Below are 20,113 nucleotides of genomic sequence, written 5' to 3'. Positions count from 1 at the left end.
TTTTAGTCTTGGGTACGTTATAAAGTTACGGTCAATCCCACTACTCGTTGGTAAAAGAGTAGCCCCAGAGTTGGCGGTGGATGGTGACGACTAGCTGCCTTCCATCTTGTCTTACATTGCTAAATTAGGGACGGCTGGGGGACAATTAGGGACAAAGCTAAATTAGTTGCTTTGTGCGAAATTCAAACCAAACAAACTGTCAAGAAGCCGTCAAACTCAATTCGTTTTTGTTTTTTCATTTCAGACATTGCAAAATAAATTACCACTGGCAGAATTCAGTGAAACTAAGACTTTGCAGTTAAATATTTTGTCAGCCAGGAAAAATACTACTCTATACCAACTTGCAATCAGAGGAAAATATTACTTCACGTATTTAATGAAATATTAAGCAAATTATAGAAATAAATTTGAGTGAGAAGGTAATTTAATAATTTATATACTCCTGATGAAGATGTAAAACTGGAACGTTGAATGAATAAAATAGGTTGTAAGGTTTTCTGACATTCACTGTCACTACACTTGTTTGTAATCAGGAAAATAATGAAAATTAGGTAGTTTTAATTTTTACCGGCAGGCGAAAATTATTTCTTCCTTGATCTCGATCTTGCCACATGGTTACATTTTTTGGTACCTTATTTAATATTTGATCATTATTGTTTTGAGATATAACAAAAAGTCTACGTGATTATTGTTGCAGGTAAAATACTTTATCAGATATATTTTCTAGTAAAAACTTCAAAATATTGCAAATTACATGTATATATATATCTTCTGACGTACTGTACCGGATAATTGGCTCGTTAAATTGGCCTACTGTAATACTGTTAATAGTGTTAGTATAAACCATGTAAAGTGTATTATTACAGTGGCATTACTTAATGTTTTGTGGATTATGTTGATTGTAATTTGCATATATATATATGTATGTGTTAATACTTACCTACGGCTACATTACTGTTGCTAATTGTTATACAATATAACCAGGGTGTAGCTTTAGTATTGCTTAGTGCTACTGGTATTACTTTTGTTAAGATGTGAAATTGAAATTATTTTTAAAGAATGAGTTGGAAAATGTTAATTATAAAATTAAGCCTCTGTAAAAATCTGCCTAAGCCTAACCCCTGTGTATAAACTTTTTATATGTATATCTACATTCAGTTTTGTGAGAAACTTCATAAAGTGTAAGTTTTTATTTATCCAGTACTTACGGGAAGTATTCTAGTGTGCTGTTTACAGTATTAGTTAATAATAACTTGTAATTTCACTTTCATAAATAAATAAAACATAATTGTAATAATATTTAAAAAACAATCTCAACATTTATGCTTTAGTCAGAATAAAATTATTCAAGTCAAAGTACTGTAATAAACAATACATTAATTACCCTTTAAAGTTAATTATGTTTACATCAAACAGTCAGAGCTCGAGAAATTGAAAATTATGAAAAAGAAAGTGTTTTGAAACTGAAAAATTTGCTTTAAACTTAAAATCATTTGTTATCTAGGTTTGTTTTGTTAGTAACTATGTCATGTATTATGCATAGTGGTTTTTGGCACATTTATTATGTATAGTGTAATTTAGAACAATTAAAGGCATATTTTGCTTTTATGCAATGTAATATTGCCAAGTGTAATTCCATATGGCACTTGTTACCACAATCTTTATGTAGTTGCTTGGCACATTGCTTCAATAAATTAGAATTACAAAACCCTTCTTTCATATTATTTTTTATTACAGTTTCTAATGACATACATTTTTTATAAAGTAGGTCATTATGTATTACTGAAAATTCTCAAATACTTGGTATTTAGGACAGAAGTTACTTGTGTGTGATGAACTCCAATCTACAGAAGAGATTTTCTCTTTGTTATATATGGTTATTAATAGGTTAATGTATCTTGATGATATTTTCACTGACTGTTGTGCTTACCTTGGTCACCAAAATATTTTTTTTTGTATCATTAAATTATGAAATGCAAATGTATCTTCACATAAATGTAGATTTCATCAGATTTTTAAATATATCTGAGTCACAGGATTATTTCATTTTAAGCCATGCCCCTGTCGTGTCGATTCTACAGCCAGCGGTACCCAGAAATTGAAGATGTTGTCATGGTAAATGTTCGATCAATTGCCGAAATGGGTGCTTATGTGCATCTTTTAGAGTACAACAATATTGAGGGATGATCCTCCTGTCTGAGTTGTCACGACGACGAATTAGATCCATCAACAAGTTGATCAGAGTGGGCCGAAGTGAATGTGTGGTAGTTATCAGGGTGGACAAAGATAAAGGTAAAAATAATATACCTTTAAGGAGCAAATCTATTATAATTCTTGGTGAAGTTTTAAGGTATTTTTCATTTTCCAGAACCTCATTAGCAAATCTGTTACAAGAAGAAATAATTAAAAGAAACATTTGTTATGGAACTGCTACTGGTATGCTGTAGTTACACAAGTTTCCTTGTCCTCAGTGGTTGTTTTCCTTTTTAAACATTATTTTGATTTAAAGTTTGTACATTTATTATTGACAAAGAAGGAAATGTGTTGTTTGAGGAATTAGGGTTAGTTGGAAGTTAAAAAATGGGGTTATTGTCATCTTTGATGGACCCTACAGTGAAAGCACTTCGTGAATCATGAGTAATTCTTTAAAATCCTTCCTGCCTGTAAGATATAATAAATCATAAAATCCATCATCAACAGTTAACTGAAATCTGTCTCATCTTTTTCATAAACAACTTTCAACCAGTACAAAACAGTAATTCTAGAAACAGTATGACTAGTGTCGTAGATAGATGGTACATTTGGTGAACCTCAGAATAAAAACTTGAATAAAATATGTGCTAAAACATGGTAATTTCTCAAAACTTGCCAGATCTTCATCAGAGAAATGGTGTACATCTAGCATTGCATTGCTACACAGGAAACTGCAAGGTTTATTGCAAGAATTTGTAGGAAGTCTATGCATCAAAACATTAGTCATCACCACACAAGTATAATGATTTTACTGTGTTTAACAACGTAAGCTAACTTTAAACTGTGGGTTTATGAAAATAGATTGAGAAAAGTGAATGTTGGTATCTGTAAAGTAGTTATGTACAGGAGTATAGAGGTACATGTATGATTACAAGTGGGATTCACTGTTTGAACTTTAAAAGGTCGTGTTGAAATAGTCTGTTTCTCATAAACTTCCTCATTGAATATTTCAACAGTTGCAATAAGCTTTTCTTTGTACCAACTATTTCTACTTACTAGTTTGATAGCCTGGATGTTCTAGCTAGTTGTCATAGCATAATACCTCATATTTCACAAACACATAATTGCATTTTGTACTTATCAAAGAACAAGGTATTTATTACCATTGAATTACTGTTAACGGGTCATATAGGCCTATTGGGTTCTTGTATAATTTTCCTAAGTTGTATATCAAACAGTTAATTTGTGTGTCCACATCTTTGTTGGTTACAGGGTCCCAAATGAGTCACATGACTAAACCTGCCATCAACATCATGGTTAGCTTCATTAATTACTGCTGTGGTTACTTAAGTGCCTTGTATAGGAAGTGAATAATTTTATCTTATTTTATTTTACATACTGAGTGTTTTAACAACAAGAAAACCTAACATTATTCAGTGTGATGTAATGTACAAACATCACTGGTAGTGAATGATATAAAAACAACTTGGTAATTTATTAGTTCAAGTGCCAGTACAATGCATTGTTTGAGAATTCATCCAAATATAACATTAAAATCAGTGCCTGGCATCAGAATTGAAATACAAATAAATCACATCAATGCACATGCCTATCATGTGTTTAGCAATAAATATTTCACTCACCAAAATGGATGAATTTGTATGCATAGTTATTGGTGAGGGGGACAGGGCCCCTAATTGTCATCACTTCTTTCCATTGCTGACTATCATTCTGTTAAAAAATGTTTTCTGATTTATAAATAAATTTTCACTTGTTTAGCTGAGAGAACATGAAACAATGATAACCATTAGATAAGACAACATAAACTTTGTTTTAATTACACCTATTGCACTTTACTATGAAATGTGTACAAGTGTGTAGTTTCACATCATATTGGTGAGGGGGACAGGGCCCCTAATTGTCATCACTTCTTTCCATTGCTGACTATCATTCTGTTAAAAAATGTTTTCTGATTTATAAATAAATTTTCACTTGTTTAGCTGAGAGAACATGAAACAATGATAACCATTAGATAAGACAACATAAACTGTTTTAATTACACCTATTGCACTTTACTATGAAATGTGTACAAGTGTGTAGTTTCACATCATACTAATGGCTCACCCACATTCTTATTATGCTCTGTAGTTCCATATGAATTGAAAAATATTTGTTGAAGAAAAAAAATGTTAATTACATTATTTAAATGTAGGATATATTGACTTGTCGAAAAGACGTGTTTCACCAGAAGATATCGTGAAATGTGAAGAAAAGTTTGCTAAGGCAAAAGCTGTAAGTACAAGTAGGAAGTGACCAGAGTCCTGTAATAAATACATAATTAATGTTTATATTGTAGTAAGAAGTGACCAGAGTCCTGTGATAAATACATAATTAATGTTTGTGTTGTAGTAAGAAGTGACCAGAGTCCTGTGATAAATACATAATTAATGTTTGTGTTGTAGTAGGAAGTGACCAGAGTCCTGTAATAAATACATAATTAATGTTTATATTGTAGTAAGAAGTGACCAGAGTCCTGTGATAAATACATAATTAATGTTTGTATTGTAGTAGGAAGTGACCAGAGTCCTGTAATAATTACATAATTAATGTTTGTATTGTAGTAAGAAGTGACCAGAGTCCTGTAATAATTACATAATTAATGTTTGTATTGTAGTAAGTGACCAGAGTCCTGTAATAAATACATAATTAATGTTTATATTGTAGTAAGTGACCAGAGTCCTGTAATACATTCATCATGTATATTATCTATATTGCATCCTAGTTTAAAATGTATAATGTTTGCAAACTGTGTGTAACTTATTGTCCATAATATAAATAGGTTTACAGAGTAAAAATGAATACTTTGTTATGATTAGTTGTAGGCTATTTTACAAAAGGTTGAACTAATGTATACTGTATTAGGTTATTTTACAAAAGGTTGAACTAATGTATACTGTATTAGGTTATTTTACAAAAGGTTGAACTAATGTATACTGTATTAGGCTATTTTACAAAAGGTTGAACTAATGTATACTGTATTAGGCTATTTTACAAAAGGTTGAACTAATGTATACTGTATTAGGCTATTTTACAAAAGGTTGAACTAATGTATACTGTATTAGGCTATTTTACAAATGGTTGAACTAATGTATACTGTATTAGGCTATTTTACAAAAGGTTGAACTAATGTATACTGTATTAGGCTATTTTACAAAAGGTTGAACTAATGTATACTGTATTAGGTTATTTTACAAAAGGTTGAACTAATGTATACTGTATTAGGCTATTTTACAAAAGGTTGAACTAATGTATACTGTATTAGGCTATTTTACAAAAGGTTGAACTAATGTATACTGTATTAGGTTATTTTACAAAAGGTTGAACTAATGTATACTGTATTAGGCTATTTTACAAAAGGTTGAACTAATGTATACTGTATTAGGCTATTTTACAAAAGGTTGAACTAATGTATACTGTATTAAGCTATTTTACAAAAGGTTGAACTAATGTATACTGTATTAGGTTATTTTACAAAAGGTTGAACTAATGTATACTGTATTAGGTTATTTTACAAAAGGTTGAACTAATGTATACTGTATTAGGCTATTTTACAAAAGGTTGAACTAATGTATACTGTATTAGGTTATTTTACAAAAGGTTGAACTAATGTATTATGAATCTTCTAATGTTATAATGTATTATGAATCTTCTGATGTTATTATGTATTTGATATAGTTTTTTTTTTTGCTCCTTGGAAAGTGACAATTCAATCAGTAAAGGTGGTGTTGGTCAGATTCTGGTGTTATGACTAACCACTATTCATGGTTGGCCAGATTCTGGTGTTGTGGCTAACCAGTGCTCATGGTTGGCCAGATTCTGGTGTTGTGGCTAACCAATATTCATGGTTGGCCAGATTCTGGTGTTGTGGCTAACCAATATTCATGGTTGGCCAGATTCTGGTGTTGTGGCTAACCAATATTCATGGTTGGCCAGATTCTGGTGTTGTGGCTAACCAGTGCTCATGGTTGGCCAGATTCTGGTGTTGTGGCTAACCAGTGCTCATGGTTGGCCAGATTCTGGTGTTGTGGCTAACCAGTATTCATGGTTGGCCAGATTCTGGTGTTATGACTAACCACTATTCATGGTTGGCCAGATTCTGGTGTTGTGGCTAACCACTATTCATGGTTGGCCAGATTCTGGTGTTGTGGCTAACCACTATTCATGGTTGGCCAGATTCTGGTGTTGTGACTAACCACTATTCATGGTTGGCCAGATTCTGGTGTCGTGGCTAACCAGTGCTCATGGTTGGCCAGATTCTGGTGTCGTGGCTAACCAGTGCTCATGGTTGGCCAGATTCTGGTGTCGTGGCTAACCAGTGCTCATGGTTGGCCAGATTCTGGTGTCGTGGCTAACCAGTGCTCATGGTTGGCCAGATTCTGGTGTCGTGGCTAACCAGTGCTCATGGTTGGCCAGATTCTGGTGTCGTGGCTAACCAGTGCTCATGGTTGGCCAGATTTTGGTGTCGTGGCTAACCAGTGCTCATGGTTGGCCAGATTCTGGTATTGTGGCTGACCAATATTCATGGTTGGCCAGATTCTGGTATTGTGGCTAACCAATATTCATGGTTGGTCAGATCCTGGTATAGTGGCTAACCAGTACTCATGGTTGGTCAGATCCTGGTATAGTGGCTAACCGTTATTCATGGTTGGTCAGATCCTGGTATAGTGGCTAACCAGTATTCATGGTTGGTCAGATCCTGGTATAGTGGCTGTCTACTCTTAATAACTTTATTTAATCTCTGTATAACTTTGACAGAGGTGCTGATTTCTTGTCCATATCCAGAAAAACCCTTTATGTAAGTAGTTTACTGTTTAGAAATGTGTATTGATTGTTTATAGTAACAGTACTGGCATGAGTTGAATTATAAAACCCTTTATGTAAGTAGTTTACTGTTTAGAAAAGTGTATTGATTGTTTATAGTAACAGTACTGGCATGAGTTGAATTATAAAACCCTTTATGTAAGTAGTTTACTGTTTAGAAAAGTGTATTGATTGTTTATAGTAACAGTACTGGCATGAGTTGAATTATAAAACCCTTTATGTAAGTAGTTTACTGTTTAGAAAAGTGTATTGATTGTTTATAGTAACAGTACTGGCATGAGTTGAATTATATTGAGCTAAGCCTTTTATTATTGTTAATATAAGGATAGTGTTGTTACTGATGGTTACAAAATTTAAATAAATATACACAATTCATTTTAAAAGTGTGTTGTTTCAGTTGGTTATTGTGGGTTTATTTTAAAGAAGTGGGAAGATGTTGAAATTATCTTGTGTGATGTAAAAATGTTCTGTTTATGTGGTGGGATTTCAGAATTAAACAGCAAGTCCAGTATAACCTTGAGTAAGTTCTGGTTAGCCTAACGACAGTTCACTGATAATTTATCAGTAAAATGGAAGTACCTGCGATCTGAGGAGTGTATGGAATATGCGAGAACCTGCAGATGTTTCATAACATCTTAAAAACGTCATCTACACCAGCAAACTAAGTTGATCCAAATAAGTGATCGAAATGAGACTGAAGCCTCTTCCTGAAAAAAAAAAAATCTTATGACAACAAAACAGTGTAATATTTTTAATGAATAACAATTCTTTAAATTAACTGTTAAAATGAAATTCAGAGGTTGATCTTACCAAACAATGTATTCTGTCACAGTTTAAGGGAAGACTGAGCTGTAAGAAGATGGACAAATGTCTGATGTTAAAAAATTCTTTGAGGTCAGTAACATCAGTACTAATAATCCCATTACATTTCTAGGTGAACAGCATTTTAAGACATGTAGCAGGGATATTGGGTTATGATGACCAACAGCTGGAGAACCTCTACAAGAAGACTGCTTGGTATTTTGATGAAAAGTTTAAGAAAGCTGCAAGTTCTTACGATGTTTTCAAGCACGCCGTATCGTAAGTTAAAACTGTGTCGATTATTTGTAACTTTGATGTTTCGTCACTGCACCTACTGGTAATCCTGAGAACTTATGATGCTTTTTTCTTTTTTTTTAATTTTACGCAAAGTGACACAAGGGCTATCTGCACTAGCCGTCCCTAATTTAGCAGTGTAAGACTAGAGGGAAGGAAGCTAGTTATCACCGCCCACCACCAACTCTTGGGCTACTCTTTTACTAACTAATAGTAGGATTGACCATAACATTATAATGCCCCCATGGCTGAAAGGGCGAGCATTTTTAGTGTGACAGAGATTTGAACCCACGACCCTCACATTATGAGTTGAACGCGTTAACCCACCTGGCCGTCCAGGATTAGGTATCAATATACTCTGTACACATGGCACAGATTGTCCATTGGTCACCTTTGTCCTTAATAGCAAACTAAAAAAAAACTTTAAAACATGTCACAGCAATACTAACTGGCAAACCATTTGTAGACCACATGCAAATATTCTGTAGTGAACACAGAAATGTTTACAAAAAAATAAATTTATTTGTTTAGATAATTATTTAACTTAAGTTGGTTGTTGTTGAATAAATAGTGGCGAACAAACAGGCATACTTATGTGGACTTACAACTTGAGACAAACAATATGCACATAACAGTGTAAAGAAATATGAAACATAACAGTGTGATAGTTAAGACAGTTAGATACAACAAATAAAATGCTTGGTTGACCCAAGATAATTTTTGATACCTAGTTTAAAAGCCAATTTTCTTTGTTTCTTTATTTTCAGATATCAAAATGTTATTTTGCATGTCTAAGTTCAGTCTTAAATCAACAATTTTAGAGAAGTATGTAAAAGTCTTCAGTTGTTTTTATTAGTTGTTTGTTGGCTGTCATTTCATCCTTGTAATTAAAATACCAGGTTTTAACATTCTATAGGAAAGAACACATCCATTGGTTTAATGTGTGGTGATGGTTTATTGTACCTTATTATGGTGATAACAAATATTTATGTTTTTAATAAATAGTGTAAACCACTAAGTGTTTTAATTCTGTGAAATTTTTATTAACCATTTGTGATGTTAAAAAACCGCGTCACTTCAAGAACGCTCAGGATAAAATAAAAATCCGATAGCTCAACCTATAGGGTTTTTAATTCATTTTCGTTAACCAAACAGTGCATTTTGTTTCTTTCCAGTGACCCGTCCATACTGGATGAATGCAACCTTGATGAAAAGACCAAAGAGGTTCTTGTGAACAACATTAATCAGCGTCTTACTCCTCAGTCTGTCAAAATAAGAGCTGGTAATTTAGTTTGTACTTCCAGTAATGAGCTTAACCTGTAGAGTACTTCCTGTAATGAGCTTAACCTGTAGAGTACTTCCTGTAATGAGCTTAACCTGTAGAGTACTTCCTGTAATGAGCTTAACCTGGTCTCTGTAGAGTACTTCCTGTAATGAGCTTAACGTGGTCTCTGTAGAGTACTTCCTATAATGAGCTTAACCTGGTCTCTGTAGAGTACTTCCTGTAATGAGCTTAACCTGGTCTCTATAGAGTACTTCCTGTAATGAGCTTAACCTGGTCTCTGTAGAGTACTTCCTGTAATGAGCTTAACCTGGTCTCTGTAGAGTACTTCCTGTAATGAGCTTAACCTGGTCTCTGTAGAGTACTTCCTGTAATGAGTTTAACCTGGTCTCTGTAGAGTACTTCCTGTAATAAGCTTAACCTGGTCTCTGTAGAGTACTTCCTATAATGAGCATAACCTGGTCTCTGTAGAGTACTTCCTGTGATGAGCTTAACGTGGTCTCTGTAGAGTACTTCCTATAATGAGCTTAACGTGGTCTCTGTAGAGTACTTCCTGTAATGAGCTTAACGTGGTCTCTGTAGAGGACTTCCTGTAATGAGCTTAACCTGTAGAGGACTTCCTGTAATGAGCTTAACCTGAGAGTACTTCCTGTAATGAGCTTAACCTGGTCTCTGTAGAGTACTTCCTATAATGAGCTTAACCTGGTCTCTGTAGAGTACTTCCTGTAATGAGCTTAACGTGGTCTCTGTAGAGTACTTCCTGTAATGAGCTTAACGTGGTCTCTGTAGAGTACTTCCTGTAATGAGCTTAACCTGGTCTCTGTAGAGTACTTCCTGTAATGAGCTTAACCTGGTCTCTGTAGAGTACTTCCTGTAATGAGCTTAACCTGGTCTCTGTAGAGTACTTCCTGTAATGAGCTTAACCTGGTCTCTATAGAGTACTTCCTGTAATCAGCTTAACGTGGTCTCTGTAGAGTACTTCCTGTAATGAGCTTAACCTGGTCTCTGTAGAGTACTTCCTGTAATGAGCTTAACCTGGTCTCTATAGAGTACTTCCTGTAATGAGCTTAACCTGGTCTCTGTAGAGTACTTCCTGTAATGAGCTTAACCTGGTCTCTGTAGAGTACTTCCTGTAATGAGCTTAACCTGGTCTCTGTAGAGTACTTCCTATAATGAGCTTAACCTGGTCTCTGTAGAGTACTTCCTATAATGAGCTTAACCTGGTCTCTGTAGAGTACTTCCTGTAATGAGCTTAACGTGGTCTCTGTAGAGTACTTCCTATAATGAGCTTAACCTGGTCTCTGTAGAGTACTTCCTGTAATGAGCTTAACCTGGTCTCTATAGAGTACTTCCTGTAATGAGCTTAACCTGGTCTCTGTAGAGTACTTCCTATAATGAGCTTAACCTGGTCTCTGTAGAGTACTTCCTGTAATGAGCTTAACGTGGTCTCTGTAGAGTACTTCCTGTAATGAGCTTAACCTGGTCTCTGTAGAGTACTTCCTGTAATGAGCTTAACCTGGTCTCTGTAGAGTACTTCCTATAATGAGCTTAACCTGGTCTCTGTAGAGTACTTCCTATAATGAGCTTAACCTGGTCTCTGTAGAGTACTTCCTATAATGAGCTTAACCTGGTCCCTATAGAGTACTTCCTGTAATGAGCTTAACCTGTAGAGTACTTCCTGTAATGAGCTTAACCTGGTCTCTGTAGAGTACTTCCTGTAATGAGCTTAACCTGTAGAGTACTTCCTGTAATGAGCTTAACCTGTAGAGTACTTCCTATAATGAGCTTAACCTGGTCTCTGTAGAGTACTTCCTATAATGAGCTTAACCTGGTCTCTATAGAGTACTTCCTGTAATGAGCTTAACCTGTAGAGTACTTCCTGTAATGAGCTTAACCTGGTCTCTGTAGAGTACTTCCTGTAATGAGCTTAACCTGGTCTCCTGTAATGAGCTTAACCTGTAGAGTACTTCCTGTAATGAGCTTAACCTGTAGAGTACTTCCTGTAATGAGCTTAACCTGGTCTCTGTAGAGTACTTCCTGTAATGAGCTTAACCTGGTCTCTGTAGAGTACTTCCTGTAATGAGCTTAACCTGGTCTCTGTAGAGTACTTCCTGTAATGAGCTTAACCTGGTCTCTGTAGAGTACTTCCTGTAATGAGCTTAACCTGGTCTCTATAGAGTACTTCCTATAATGAGCTTAACCTGGTCTCTATAGAGTACTTCCTATAATGAGCTTAACCTGGTCTCTGTAGAGTACTTCCTGTAATGAGCTTAACCTGGTCTCTGTAGAGTACTTCCTGTAATGAGCTTAACCTGGTCTCTGTAGAGTACTTCCTGTAATGAGCTTAACCTGGTCTCTGTAGAGTACTTCCTGTAATGAGCTTAACCTGGTCTCTGTAGAGTACTTCCTGTAATGAGCTTAACCTGGTCTCTGTAGAGTACTTCCTGTAATGAGCTTAACCTGGTCTCTGTAGAGTACTTCCTGTAATGAGCTTAACCTGGTCTCTGTAGAGTACTTCCTGTAATGAGCTTAACCTGGTCTCTGTAGAGTACTTCCTGTAATGAGCTTAACCTGGTCTCTGTAGAGTACTTCCTGTAATGAGCTTAACCTGGTCTCTGTAGAGTACTTCCTGTAATGAGCTTAACCTGGTCTCTGTAGAGTACTTCCTGTAATGAGCTTAACCTGGTCTCTGTAGAGTACTTCCTATAATGAGCTTAACCTGGTCTCTGTAGAGTACTTCCTGTAATGAGCTTAACCTGGTCTCTGTAGAGTACTTCCTGTAATGAGCTCAACCTGGTCTCTGTAGAGTACTTCCTATAATGAGCTTAACCTGGTCTCTGTAGAGTACTTCCTGTAATGAGCTTAACCTGGTATCTGTAGAGTACTTCCTGTAATGAGCTTAACCTGGTCTCTGTAGAGTACTTCCTATAATGAGCTTAACCTGGTCTCTGTAGAGTACTTCCTATAATGAGCTTAACCTGGTCTCTGTAGAGTACTTCCTATAATGAGCTTAACCTGGTCTCTGTAGAGTACTTCCTGTAATGAGCTGGTCTCACAGGGGAGCATTGTCACAAGAAAAAGATGGTTTCTTTGGAGCATGATTACTTGTCCTACAACCCTTGGCTCATTTTTGAAGCATGGGTGTCGTGTCGGGGAAGTAAAAAGTTAATTTTTCACAATTATGAAGAAGGTATGGGATATTTAGAATTTGTGTACAAAAGGTTTTTACCTACCGCAATATCTTCATTAGAAAGTCAGTCATATTCTGAAACTTATGTTAAATATGTCAGTACAAACTTTTATCACACAAATATTACCCTATGAACATTGTCTTCCTTGTAAATTTTTCCATAATTTTTTATGTGAATGACCTTTATACCTTTCCAGATAAAAAAGGCCCTCACTCAATACACCTATTACCAGATTTTTTATTCTTTATAACACATTGTGATGATTGGAAAAACGGAATTTCTTACCCACCCTGTATTTACAGACACAAGCCATTTTTCTGTCTCTTTATAAAATGGATTCAATTCTTAAAGTTTGTAAAACTTCTAATGTGTGGACATCCAAAGTTTTGAAATTTCTAAATTCAGATTTTCATGATTAGGCTTGAGCAGTAATTCGATAATCTGACTTGTTTTTCTTCATTGGTAATTGTGATGTTTTGTTCATAGATATTGAAGTTTCTTGTTATGGATACGAAGGGATTGATGCTGTGAAAAATGCTTTACGTGCTGGAATAAACTGTTCAACGGAATGTATGCCTGTCAAAGTAGGAAACTCGTGTTTAGCTAGCTCTAAGTTGTCAGCTTAGTTATATCTGTATTAATATATTACTGACTATTGGAGGTAATTTAAGTAGATATAGAATTAATGTGTGAAGTGGCTGGCTAGCAGTCACTCTCTTTGGTAGGTTTTTTATATCTATGCTGTATGTTTTTCTCATAAAAATTATATAGTGAGGCTTACCATCTTTATTTTCTTATGTAAAAGCAGTACAATGAAAAACATAAAAATGTACTATAAATTGTTATATGAATAACAAGCACTCCTATACTTTTATCGTGACATGAACGTGTGTTTGATGTATTACAGAGGTTTCCTTATTTGATTTGTTTTACAGAACAACCAACATGTTGAATTTTACTTAGGAAACTTTCCATGTTTGATTGGTTTTCAGAAGTCAATTTTAGCTTCACGTAAAGATTATTTTAACTAGATTGTAAAGTTTATCCACCACTTTACAAAAACCTAAGTAGAGATCTGTCACTTTCAATTTTAGTTTCACACAAACAATTTAAGTTGAGATAGATTATAATAATCAGTAACTTCCTTGTAGGTTAATAAAACTTTAAACATTGAAATGAGGATTCTTAAAATTCAGGGTGTTTCTGAGAAGTTGATACATTAGTTTAATAATAGTGGTGATATAGAGGGTTTATCTAGCTGTTTTTATATATTAATTTAGATCAATCTAATAGCACCTCCACTATATGTTATCACCACAACTACCATGGAACGGCCAGATGGTTTAAAAGCACTGAGTGAAGCCATTGACAAGATACAAGAAGCTATTCAGACCTCTGGTGGTGTGTTTCACGTCAAAAACCCAGTACGTAAACACTTAAGGATACGTATTTACCATCAAGAGTTCTGTGTCGTGGAGACATTAAGATTAGTTATTTATACATTTAGTAAATGTTACTTCATAATGTTATTCACTTATTAAGGTTAAATGAAAATAACTTACATGTAGTAGCATTTTAGGATTAGGAAATTTATCAGCATTTCTGAAGTTCGGTACTAGTTTATTTCATCTATTACTAATGTCAACCTCTGTAAAGATATGTTTATTTGATTTAGCCAAAGGTGGTAACTGAAACTGATGAAGTGGAACTTGCTAAGCAACTGGAAAGACTAGAAATGGCCAATGCTGAGGTGGCAGGGGATGATGATGACGAAGAAGCTGGAAGCGAAGGCGAAGATGAAGGAGAGGACCAACCATAGATTAAGGTGTTAAAACATTTCAGATTTTACTACAGAACAGTCCCACTTGGTTAAAATATTCTAAATTGTTAAGGGTTTTGTTTTTTTCCTAATTGTATTAAATACAGGTGTCCACTATTGGAGTTTAAAGATATTCACCAGGAAATGATGAATAAAATACCTATCAAAAATATTCAGTTATCTTCACCGAGAGTGAACGTTTGAATTGTTAGGAGTACGTGAAGCACCAGATACGTTACATAATTGACCTTACTGCATTTAGTTTCAAACCCTGTATTGTTTTTCTTACACTGAATAACTAAATCTTTTTGTTTTACTTGTACAGAATATTGTACTGTAGCGAGTTTTAACTCCACCTATTGTTAGAAAAATACTATTTAAAATGCTTGTTTTATTGTTGTGGAAGGTGTTCCTTATTGCACACAAAGGTTGAAACACCAAAGGATCACAAATCCCAGACAAGGATATAGCTGTGTAATTATTGAAGTAACATACCCCTTCCTAACCTGACCCCAATTAGATTCCAACGTTTTATAAAACCAGGAAAGAAATTATGTTAGGAATCTCTCCTTCATGAATTATTTGATGTTTTAAAAGCAGGGTTTCTGTCATATCCAAGTGGTTTTTCTAGGAGTAAAGTTCATATTCATGGAACCATTCACCAACAGAAGTAATCTTTTTCGTTTTAAGATATTTTTTAATTATGTTTACGATCTAAATTTATAATATATAGTCAAATCCCCCATTTATTAAGTGATTACGAACTTGTAAGTACCATTCCCTCAAAAGAAATATTACTGTAACTACAGTGAGCTCCATTAAAGTTTGATATGTTTCTTTTACCGAGTTCAAAAAAATTCGTTATTTTCGGTAATTTGTCTTCTATAACATATAATAGTGTGATAGAAGCTTTAACGTTCATAAAAAGATGTTCAAGAAAACTTGTATTTCAAATACTAAGTTTAGTATCTTTAAATGAACTGTGGACAGACGTTCTCGAACTTTTAAACATTGACCGCTGGTGGATAATACTTACAGCTTTTGAAATGAGTGAATTATTATTGTCACATCCTAGTTCTTGTAACTCATCTGTTCGTTTATTTATAAAACTGTAAAAACATCGCTAGAACCTGAAAACTGTAAGTAACCAATTCCGATTTATGTTTAAGAAAATATTTTACACAAAAAGTGTCAATTAATTATTTAAAGTAGTTTTAATAATAATAATACAATTTACAACAATTCCATTGGAACTGAAATATAGAATGTTTGTAATACATACAATAAAAACGTCTTCGATATTTCAACTGTTACTTCTTAGGCCTAGTTTGAGAGAGTAAGTAGCAAAAAATTCACGGTTTCTCCTACGGCTACTATTCCTCAAAAACAAAAATCACTTCGCACAATTCACTATGAAGTATGAAAATTAAAAAAAAAAAAAAAAACTATATACCTTCTTACAAGCAATATGTCTGATTTACATGGGCCAGATAATATCGAAAACACTTGGTGTAATTAATTTTCACTGGAAGAACTAACCAGTTGTTTTAAAGGAAATTTTTAAAAAAAATTACACTTCTGTCGCATCAAATAAAATGATGTAGTAAATTGATAACGTAGCTTTTTACGTTAAAATTAAACACGAAGTTTATAGCAAGTGAAAAATATAACAAAAAAGTAAAACATACACCAGTATATTTCCTGCGATAAAAACTAGGATGAATGGCTGGAGATTGTAAAGTCAAGAAGTTTTGCCGAAATTTATCGATTATTGTTTCCGAAAACGTCATTTCATCGTTAAACACAAAGAAAAAATTTAGTTTGGAACTTGAAATAGAAAACTGAAAAGTTAAACTTTTAAGATATATGAACACGGCTACAAAACGAAGATGTGCTTTCACGAAAAGGTGGAATGAATATTGTAAAGTAAGGACAAACAAATTAATTCAGGATTCAAAATGACGACAAACGTACCAGTTGTAACAAAAAATGTATAACAGTTGTCTTCAGTCTTAAATGAATACAGACGAGAAACAAGCACGAGATATTCTTTAAAATGTTACTGAAATTAAGATTTCATCGCATTTTGAACGATCGTATTAATCAAAATAATACTAGAAATAAACGACCTTATTACGTCAAATGGTTGTTTTATTTTATTAGACTCTCAACGTTTCATTCCATTAGCTTTCTAAAAAAACCGTAACCTACAGTAATAAGCACTATAGATACGGTTTATGTTAGTGGAACGCTAATATTAAAAAAAACAAAGCGAAACACTACATCCAATAAAAAAAACAAACAATAATTGTTTATTTCTAGTATCAAAATGTTTTCTATAAACCAATATGCACAACAGAAATTAAGTAATTCGAATAATATATCAAAAACTTCTATATATATTCGTATCAAAAACGTGAATTGGCCTAAACCAAGTTACGATATTGTTGTTTTTTTTGTACATTAACAAATTAATATATTCGCATGATAACAAGCAGTCAATAGATCGGTCCTGCTACCCCGTCACGCTAGACAATTAAAATTCAACGAAAGTCACTTGAACTTATTTTTAGGGCAGTATCTTATTGTGTGGGCGGTGTCTCCACCTCCGTTTTGACAAATGGGACAGTTGTAACGTCTCAAAATTGGACAGACGATCTTACCACTTGTATTTCTCAGAACATGACTCTTGTAAAAACGCACTTCTTCGCCATTGTTTTTACAAAATACACATTCTTGGGGCCTCTTCTTGCGTTTTTTTGGAGGTCGTTGCTTATTGGTTGGACCCTGGACAGTTAAAAAATCGGAATCTTTTCCGTTCTGTACAAAATCGCTGCGAACGTAATCTGTAATTGAAAATAAATAAATATTACAATCTCTTTGAAGTTAGAAGGTGGCGCAGCGTGGAATTTACAAAACTAAAATATGGACTTTTCTATTGTTACCGCCTTCTGTTTTAACATCATACTTTGTTGTTTCAAGAGCTCAAATATGTGAAATAAGAACTTTTATTTAAAAACAAAAGCTTAATTTTGAAAGTAAAAATTTATGGCTGTTGAGTGAACAAAACAAATGTCTACCAATTGGGTTACTGTAATAAATAGGTTACACATCATTAACCGCAATGAACGTTAGGCGCAAAATTACGTAATAAGTTATCTACGCTCCACTCACCCTGGGCAACGAAACCCGATTTTCAGTTTTAATAAACGATTCAGAATAGCTTACTGGTGGGCTCCGGGTGATGAATAGTTAAGTTTAACGTATCTTTAGAATAGTGGACTATCTGGATCACAAACAGATTTCTATGTACAGTCGCGCGGAAAACAAGTACCAACATAATCAACAAAGTTGGGTGAAGAAAAATAGCAAAGCACATGCTACGTTTTATCCCGATATTAAGTAACATTATGTTGTATAAAGTTTTGGAGCTAGTATGACCAAACTTGACACACAGAGTAGGTGTCCTTACCTTAAGGAACTACAAGACATCGGGTAGGTAACTTTTAGGGATCAAGTTGTTGTCATATGTTCAGTTCCTGTGATACCCCGTCCTCGAGTTCAAAGTAGGCACAATAAGAGATAATTTTTGTTTTGCTTTTATAGATATGAAAACCCATCGAGATATTTGTAGAAGTTGCATTTCAAAACAAGTTATAATGTTAAGATTGAAGCAAGATAAGTATGTCAAAAGCGACATGTAGATTACCAAAATGTTTAAAATTGTAGGAGTGATTCGCAACCTACTATCGTAGTTGGCTGGTTGGTTGATTTAGTGTTTTATGGCACAAAGCAGCTAGGCTATCTGTGCAATCGTAGTTGACAAGTTATATTTGTTTATGATACAGATTCTTAAAGTTTAGAATAGGGATCTTTTGCGTTTCATACTATAATACTTATGATAGTAAACAATGGAAACTGCCGCAGAGCCAATAATAAATATCTAATTTCTCGGTGGATCACCTTCACTCTTTAATTTGACGAAAAGCCTGCTTAATACCAGTAAAACCAAAACCCAACTCATATTTCGTAATAGTAACTTTTGAACGTCAGTAGCATACCTTCTTTTACACCTCGTAACACTAGTCAAGATCGTAAATTAAGAAGACCTTTTTATAAATTAGGGTAGAACTGAGATTGTTGGGGGTTTTTTACGAATTTGAGCGAACGAAAGGTTCATAACTTACTCATTTGGTGTTGAATACTCATGGTTTCTAAGGAACTCAACAACTTCTGCATTTCGTCCACGAGAGACAGATTGATGGTGGATAAAGCGTTGACAAATCAACTGGGAGACCGTATCTAAACGCGTCCATTATCGTCTCTTTGATCGAGATTTCGTCGGGTGTTTTGCGAGACCTGAGTAAGTCAGGTTCTCCAGCACTCGCCTCGTTCTTTAGATTATCGCTAACTTAAAACACCACACAACAACCTTATTTGTGAGTTGGCGTTGAAGGTTGACCAATCACAACCGATTAGTTTCTTGATTGGTTACAAAATAAAGAGGCGTGGCTTTAAGGTCACGTGAATCATTTTATCTTATTATAACTGCAGTCCTTTCATTGTTGTAATTACTAATTATATGTTCATTAATCTAATCGGTAAGCTCAAAACACTACAAAATCAACTGATTCGAGCAGCTTTCTGACTAGTACACTGAATTACCTAGATTCGTTAAATATACTTATCTAGCTTCTCGGAAAACTTTTAAAAATTAGCTGAAAGATATACGGATATCTAATACAAGAAACACAGTAACACAATAATGTTCAGTGCTAGCAGAACATTCGCTAGTTTCAATATTATATCTGTAATAATAATGTATTTCCTTCATTTCAGTCATAACTCAGGCACTTAGAAATATTCGACGTCCGTGTAAAAGTGGGTTTTTCTCGGGTCATTCCCGTTTGTTTTTTTCCCACAACAAAATTCTGGATATAAGATATATATCCACCTCTTGTTTTTGTGCTATTTCTCAAAGGCCCCGGCATGGCCAGATTGGTTAAGGCGTTCGACTCGTAATCCGAGGGGCGTGAGTTCAATTCCCCGTCACACCAAACATGCTCGCCCTTTCAGCCGTGGGGGCGTTATAATGTACGATCAATCCCACTATTCATTGGTAAAAGAGTAGCCCAAGAGTTGGCGGTGGGTGGTAATGACTAGCTGCCTTCCCTCTAGTCTTACACTGCTAAATTAGGGACGGCTAGAGCAGATAGCGTTCGAGTAGCTTTGCGTGAAATTCAGAAAACAAACAAACAAGCTATTTCCCAATCGCGGTCGCGAGCGAATGCCGTCTTCGTTTTACTTCCTTGTTTTGCTCGCCCAAAACATTGCGTGTAAAAGTGTCATTCTGTATTTTTACCTCTCCCATGTAAATATAAATCTTTTTCTCACGGGTTGAGGGTGAAGAGAAAACGTTTTTCTGAAACCCCCAGTCTAAAATCAAAATTACTATCATAATATTACTGTTATAAAAATAAAGTATATGTACGTGTTTTGTTTTTTTTCACTTTATACTCTGTGGTAAACACACAATTTTACGTATAAATTGTTTGTTTTTTTTCATGACCGATAGGATTTGCATAATAATTTTACACTTTTGTCTATTACAACGCTTGGCTTGTTTGTTTTTTGAATTTCGCACAAAGCTAT

At 34.4% G+C, this 20,113-nt stretch overlaps 1 protein-coding gene and 1 pseudogene across 2 annotated transcripts; one reads left to right on the top strand and one right to left on the bottom strand.

Moving 5' to 3' along the window:
* The first annotated feature begins 549 nt into the window (after window positions 1-549).
* LOC143254004 (eukaryotic translation initiation factor 2 subunit 1-like) lies at window positions 550-15,762 on the top strand (annotated as a pseudogene). Its single transcript, XR_013029928.1, has 8 exons — window positions 550-697; window positions 2,054-2,292; window positions 4,406-4,485; window positions 8,009-8,154; window positions 9,345-9,451; window positions 13,129-13,226; window positions 13,923-14,066; window positions 14,318-15,762. The product of XR_013029928.1 is annotated as a eukaryotic translation initiation factor 2 subunit 1-like (transcript).
* A 938-nt stretch (window positions 15,763-16,700) lies between these two features.
* On the bottom strand, window positions 16,701-18,700 carry LOC143251776 (nanos homolog 1-like). The gene is made up of 2 exons (XM_076503019.1): window positions 18,649-18,700; window positions 16,701-17,307 (listed from the first exon to the last, which is right to left on the bottom strand). Exons 1-2 carry the CDS (start codon window positions 18,698-18,700, stop codon window positions 17,015-17,017), a joined length of 345 nt encoding a protein of 114 aa, XP_076359134.1. The 3' UTR covers window positions 16,701-17,014.
* Window positions 18,701-20,113: the final 1,413 nt, after the last annotated feature.

This window comes from Tachypleus tridentatus, chromosome 6, assembly GCF_004210375.1.
Source record: "Tachypleus tridentatus isolate NWPU-2018 chromosome 6, ASM421037v1, whole genome shotgun sequence".
NCBI classification, from domain to species: Eukaryota; Metazoa; Arthropoda; class Merostomata; order Xiphosura; family Limulidae; genus Tachypleus; species Tachypleus tridentatus.
Note: the sequence above shows the minus strand (reverse complement) of the source record. Positions and strands in the feature narration are given on the sequence as shown.

Coding starts and splice junctions, on each gene's coding strand:
- LOC143251776 (XM_076503019.1), bottom strand. CDS start 18,700: ATGCAGAAGTTGTTGAGTTCCTTAGAAACCATGAGTATTCAACACCAA. Junction 17,308..18,648: donor GAGTATTCAACACCAAATGA/GTAAGTTATGAA, acceptor TTTCAATTACAG/ATTACGTTCGCAGCGATTTT.